General features: G+C 63.2%; 2 protein-coding genes across 3 annotated transcripts in view; both read right to left on the bottom strand.

Annotated features, from left to right (window-relative positions):
- The window catches only part of LOC105557347 (putative nuclease HARBI1), a 17009-nt gene that overhangs the window by 1200 nt on the left and 9236 nt on the right, over positions 1-6573 (bottom strand). The gene's annotated exons all lie outside the window — the stretch shown is intronic.
- On the bottom strand, positions 3480-4193 carry LOC105557348. Its single transcript, XM_012004564.1, has one exon. The coding sequence runs from the start codon at positions 4191-4193 to the stop codon at positions 3480-3482; it is 714 nt and encodes a 237-aa protein (XP_011859954.1).

Below are 6573 nucleotides of genomic sequence, written 5' to 3'. Positions count from 1 at the left end.
TTTTATGTTTGTTTCTTACATAATTTTTTTTCTACACTAGTTTTCTTTCTAGTCTATGTACTGTCACGCTTTTTCCTATGTTCGCCGGGCGCGACAGAGAAAGAGGCGGCTTACGCGCACGATACGCTGCCGTCGCCGTTCCGGGCCGATCGCCGGAACGGGGACAGCGGACGAAGGCGAAGTTGGGCGCCAGACGCGCTCGCGGGCGGCGTCAATTACTTGTCGCGAAGTACCCTGGTGACCGTGACGAAAACGGCGTCGATCCGCTTGACGAGCGCCGCGACTAAGCCTCCTCGACGCGAGAAGGGCCGGCTGCTCTCTATCGTCGGTAGAGTGGCGGGGTCCCGTAGTTACGGGCCCGCGGGAACGGGACGGCGGGACGGGACGCGACACACACTCACACTTAGACTAGCAAACGAAATTAAGCTCAACTCGGGTTAAAAGAGTGACATAGGCCGTTTAATGTATCGGGTACAACCAAAAAAAAGGGAAAAGAAAAAGCAAGGGGCCTCCGCTGAGGCGAATTCGCGATCCGTCGGTCTCTCTAGCCTCCCCGCGGAAGGCTGCCCACGCTCGCGACGCGTGATTTGCGGCCGACACTCGGCGTGCCGGTCCGCCGCGAAAGAATTCCCCGGTGCGGGCCACACGGCGCCCGCTCGAACAACGGCGTACGGGGCGTCTGTTCAACGCTCCCCTCCGAGGTCGCAACACCCGAAATGAGCCCGCTACGGTCGCCCGATAAGCCCACGGCCGTTCCCCGGGAGCTCCCGCGCTTGGCACCGCCGATCCGCTCAAGACACGAAATGGCCGGCGTCGACTCCCCCTTGGAGCGGACGCCCGACGGCCCGAAACACGAAATGGAACGCGGAGCGGCGCCAGAGCGCGAGCTAACCCCCTCGGAAGCACGCGGCTTTTACATAACTAGTTTTCCCTTCGAGGGCCACCTCACCGGTACGCTCCCAGGCACCCACGGCGCGGTCCCGGTCGGCACTCTTCTCCTCGGACTTTAGCCACGGCCTCGTCACGTGCTCGGCACTCAGGTCGCCGGCTCGACGCACGCTCTCCGACGCGAAGTTACGTGGGCGAGGATCCGCGAACGAAAGCGGAAGATCCGGCGCGAGCGGGTCGATCACCCGATCGCTCGCTACGATCGCGAAAAGGGGCTGCGCGAGATAGCGGCGCCGCGGATCCGCCAATCCGGGGGTCGCTCGCCCGGCGTGTCGCCGGGTCCGCAGGGGCGCAATCGCTGTCAGTGCGCTTCCGGGCGCGAAATTCGCCCCGCGCGGCTCGCAGGGCCGGGGCGGTCGATCCTGGGCCCGCTCTCCGGCGCGTTGGTCCTTCGGCTCCGCCGATCCGGTTGACCTTCCGAGGACCTCCGCCCGTGCTCGCCCCGCGGCTCACTGTCCGGCTGGCGCCTCGTCTCTCGCCCCTCAGGTGCGACTCCGCGTGCTCGGGCCCCAGGCTCCAGGGCGGCTCGGCCCCTCGGCGGTCATCGTCCGGCGGCGTCCCTTGCCCGCGCCCCTCGACTCGCCCCGCTCTCCGCCTGGCCCCTCGGCTTCCCTGCGGCCGCCCCTCCGCGCTCTCGCCCCTCTACTCCCCCCTTTTCTCCTCCCGTGCTCGACTCTCGGCTCCGCTGTCAGCTGATCTTCGGGGATGATTCGGTCGGCTCGGTGACGCTCCAAGGGCGCGATACAAAAAGAAAAGTCTCGGGTAAGCGGGCAGTAAATAAAAAGGTGTGTTTGCGACCCCGGGAGGTTTCCCTACGGCCTCGCGCGGATCCTCTGTTCCCGGGCGGACCGACACCGCGCCTTGGGACGGCAGCGGGGAGCTGGCACGCGGCAGCTAATCCGCCACGTCACAACACCCCCACGCCAAGAGGAGCCGCACCGGCGAAGATGGCCCTCGGCAAGCCGCCTGCCTCCGAGTTGACCGCGCTCGGCTCGGCCATTCCTTCCGCAGGATCCTCCCAGGGTGTCGCATTTCGCGGTCTCTCACGGCAACCCTCGCGGCATCGCGCGCGGCACCGCGAGGCTCCAACCGAAGCGCGGACGGCAGTTATCCCAGGGCACCCGGGCGCCCGCCGAAAGACCCCTGATCTCTGCCGAAAAGAAAAAAAACAAGGACCAGAAAGGAAGGGACCAGAAAAAAAAGAAACAGACCAGACCGGGATAGGCGGTTAATGTAACGCTACCATTTATTCGCCGCTAGCGCGGTCGTCACATGACGCGGCCTTTGGGGCGGCGTAGCTACGCGCGGGACGCGAAAGACGAACTTTTCCGGCGTGAGTTGGCGACGGGCCTCCCCGTCGTGGCGTCTTCCGCGTTATTTAACGAGGTCAACTATGATAATTGGGGTTCGGACGGGAGGGACAAAAACAAAACAAAGTGTGGATCGCTTAGGCGGCGTTCCCTCCCCCGATACCAACGAATTCGCGAGATCACTACAAGAAAAAGGAACTAATGACGGCACAGCCCGAACGGAACGACGCGAAAAGGAGCGGAAAACGCAACAACCAAACAAACAAAAAAAACAAAAAGCTATCCTAGGCGGTAAACGGGAAACTAATCGAGGCTTAGTCTAGACGCGAAAAAGAACGAGAAAAGGGAACCGCAAAAACCAAACAAAAAAAACGACACGGCGAACAGAACGAACAAAAAAATCGAACCACCCCTTCTAGCGGGCGTTCTTCCTCTTCACCCCCGGGGGAGGTCCCCGGCGGCGACGCGGCTTCGGCCCCGGGTGGCCCTTCCCCGGGACGTACGGGCCCTCGGCCACCCATCCCGGGCGGCAGGCTGGGCATTGCCGGACGTCCTCCCCATCCCTACCGCACCGGTAACAAAACTTCCGGATGCGGGGGCTGGGGCAGCTGTGCGCGAAGTGCGTGGCGGAACCGCAGTTCCAGCAGCGCTCCAGCTGTCCCCACCGGTCGACACTCTCCCGGGCGATGGGTGGCGGGGCCTCCTTCGGCAGCAGCAGCGGCGACCCTCGGCTCTTCCTCGCGCGATCCTCGCTCGCGGCTCGCGGTAGTGGCGTCGGCTGGCGGGCGACCTCCGCTGGCTGGGGCTCCTCGTGGTCGGCGGGCCCCTCCTCCGTCTGGGTGCCCGCGTCCCGATATCGCGTGGTTCGGCGCACCTCCCCCGACTCGGTCTGCGTCGCGGCGTCCTCGGTGCGGGCCCCCGGGCAGTCCGCCTGGGTGCCCCGGCTCTTACGGGGGACCGACTCCGTCTGTGCCCCGACCTCCCGCGACTCCGGCCAATCGGAGACGGTCACGCGACCGAGATCCTCGGGCCCCCTCAGTTGGCGGAACATCTCGGCGTGGAGGGCCTCCCAGAACCCGGGGTATTCTTGGAGGATCCACCGGTACAGGGGACCCCATCGCCGGTTGAAGGTGGCGCGGTCCTCCATCGCGCCGCCACGCCTCCCCGGTATCCCTCGGTGGCGTGGATACCCTGCCGCGACACTCGTTCCTCGCTCGGTGCCTAGGGACCAAAGGGCTCGTGGTAAGGCTTGAGATCCTTGACATGCACCTTGCCCGCGAGAGCCCCCCCTGGATCCGCCAGCTCGTACACGACCGGCGATAAGATCTTCGCGATGGTGTAGGGGCCGTGGAATTTGGTCGCCAATTTCGCGGAGACATGCTGGGCCGCGGACGACAATACGTGCTGCCGCTTCAACACGGGCGCGCCGACCTCATACTGTCGGTCCCTCCTCCCCTTATCGTAGTGACGTGCTTGGACCTCCCGGGCGGCCTCCAGGTTTTCCACCACCCATGCTCGCAGAGTGTGCATGCGCTCCATGCGTTGGCCCCACTGCTGGGGATTCGATAACTCGACCGCGGTCGCCGCCGCCTCCGCGGGGTCGGTTAGGCGTACCGGGTCCGGCTCCCTCCCGAAATTTAGGAAGGCGGGTGTCGTTCGGAGGGACGTATGGTACGCGGAGTTGTACGCGAAGCGGAACTCGGCGAGGTGGAGGTCCCATTCCCGGTGATCCCGCTCTAGGAACGCGGTAATCACGGTTTTAAGCACGCGGTTCACGCGTTCGACCGGATTCGCTTGCGGGTGGTATGGCGGAATCGTCGAGTGGCTAATACCGTACTGGGCCGCGAGGGCCCCGATCTCCCGGTTAATGAACTCCGTGTCCGTCAATAAAACTCGCGGCGCGCCCCAGCGGAAAATGACAAGCTCCTCGATCATGCAACGCTGACAAACACAACGGGCTCAACATTTTTTTTTAACAACTCGAATACACGCCTGCGTTTTCGTAAATCACATCGAAGGCGTTTGCGTCAAAATACATTTCAAGAAACGTGTTTGCCTCGCGTATCTTTTTACCCGTGGCCCGCCGGAGGGGACAGAGCTCGATCCATTTGGTAAATAAGTCCTGCAACACCAGGAGGTACGCGTACCCGCTCTTGCTCGTCGGCAGCGGCCCCATTATATCGGCCGCGACCACGGTCCACGGAGCCTCGACCACCCTCCGCCCCATTAAGCCGACCGGTACGGCTTGCTCTACCTTGGTGCGCTGGCACGTGTCGCACCGACGGACGTATTCGGCGACGTCGCGAAACATGCGCGGCCAGTGGTACCGCGTCGCGAGTCGCTGGTAGGTTTTCTCGACGCCGAAGTGGCCCGCCTGCGGGGTGTCATGGTTTGCTCTCACGAGATCCCTCCGCGACGCGTCCGGTATCACCAACTTCCACTCGTCGCGATCCTCGACCACCTCCGAGATTACGGCCCGCGGCCTTCGGGCGTACAAGCGTTCGTCGGTAACCCGCCACCCCGGGTATCGACGCGGATTTTCCTCGACCGCGGCCGCCCGCGCGTCGTACCATCCGTCCCCCGTGATCGCGACCGCGCACCACTCCTCCGTTTCGCCCACTCGCGACAGCGCGTCGGGCACGTGGTGAAGCGCGCCCTTCCGATGCTCGATGGCGTAGTCGTATTCGAGCAGCTCCAACGCCCATCGCGCTAACCGCCCCGTCGGATTACGCAGGTTGTGCAGCCACGGGAGGCTGCTGTGATCGGTGACCACCGTGAATTGGTATCCCTCCAGATACGGGCGGTACTTCCTTATAGACCAAATCACGGCGAGGCACTCCTGCTCCGTGGTGGAGTAATTCCGCTCCGCGTCCGATAGCGAGCGACTCGCGAAGGCGATCACGCGCTCCATCCCCTCGATATTTTGAGTTAATACGGCCCCCAGTCCCACCGTACTCGCGTCCGTTTGCACGGAGAACGGCACTTCAAAATCGGGGCACGACAATACGGACGGGGAAATTAAACGGGACTTTATGCTCTCGAAGGCGTCCCCCTGTTCCGACCCCCACTCCCAGCGCCGGTTTTTCTTAAGTAATCGCGTCAGGGGCTCGAGGAGTGTCGCGCAGTCCGGTATGAATCGCCGATACCACGAGGCCATTCCGATGAACCGTCGTAGTTGTTTTACGTTACGCGAGGCCGGATATTCCACGATCGCGACCGTCTTCTCCGGGTCGACCCGCAGGCCGTCGTGTTGTACGAGGAACCCGAGGTATTTCACCTGCGCCCGGCAAAATTTACTTTTCTCCGGGTTTATCGTGAGGCCTGCCTCGCGGATGCGGCTAAATACTCGACGTAGCCAGACCAGGTGTTCGTCAAAGGTCTTCGTGACGATCACGATATCGTTCAGATAGGCAAACGCGTGCGGCTCCATTTCGGGCCCTATCAGTCGGTCGAGCAAACGCTGGAAGGTGCCGGGCGCTCCGGTCAGCCCGGCATCCGCGTGAAATGAAAGAGCCCCTTTTCCGGCACGGTAAACGCGGTTAACTCGCGACTGTTCCGTTCCAACGGAATCTGAAAATACGCTTGGCTCAAGTCAATAGTCGATATATACCGGGCCGACCTTAGTTTGTCGAGAATCGCGTTTATGTAGGGCAACGGGTACGCGTCCTTCTTCGACACGCTATTGAGGCGGCGAAAATCTAAACAGAACCGATACGTGCCGTTCGGTTTCTTTATCATCACGATCGGGGTGGACCACGCGCTTCGCGACGGCTCAATAATCCCGGCGGCCAACATCTTGTCGACCTCCCCATAAATGGCCTCGCGGATCTTGGGCGATACCGGATAATACCGTTGTTTAATCGGCGCGTGATCCCCTACGTCAATCCGGTGTTCCGCGAGCGTTGTCGCCCCGGGGCGCTGGGGGTCCCCCTCGATCTCGCGTTTCAAGAGGCGGGCCTGTTCCTCCGCCGAAAGCGCGCATAGCCCGACGCACGTGAGTGGAGCTTCCCTCGTTCCGTACCGTGCCCCCTCCCCGCGCGCCGTTGCGTCCGCGGGGTCGCCCGCGTCCACGCCCGCGACACTCGCCCCGTCCTCCGGCGCGGCCTCCCCCTCGTCCTCAGGCGGCGCTGGCACCAGGCTCGCCACCGTCCCGACAGCGGCGCTCTCGAAGGGCCGCCCGCCCGCGGACTCATCCGCGAACCGCCACGTGCCCGAGGCGTAGTCGACCGCGAGGCCAAAGGCCCTCAAAAAGTCTACACCGAGAATGCACGGCAATGCCAGCGTGGGCAGCGCGTGCACGCGCATCCTTTTTTTT

This window comes from Vollenhovia emeryi, unplaced genomic scaffold, assembly GCF_000949405.1.
Source record: "Vollenhovia emeryi isolate VEMERY1.0 unplaced genomic scaffold, V.emery_V1.0 DF939515.1, whole genome shotgun sequence".
NCBI lineage: Eukaryota > Metazoa > Arthropoda > Insecta > Hymenoptera > Formicidae > Vollenhovia > Vollenhovia emeryi.
Note: the sequence above shows the minus strand (reverse complement) of the source record. Positions and strands in the feature narration are given on the sequence as shown.

Bases quoted from the DNA above. Each gene is read 5' to 3' on its own strand.
- LOC105557348 (XM_012004564.1), bottom strand. From the start codon at position 4,193: ATGATCGAGGAGCTTGTCATTTTCCGCTGGGGCGCGCCGCGAGTTTTA.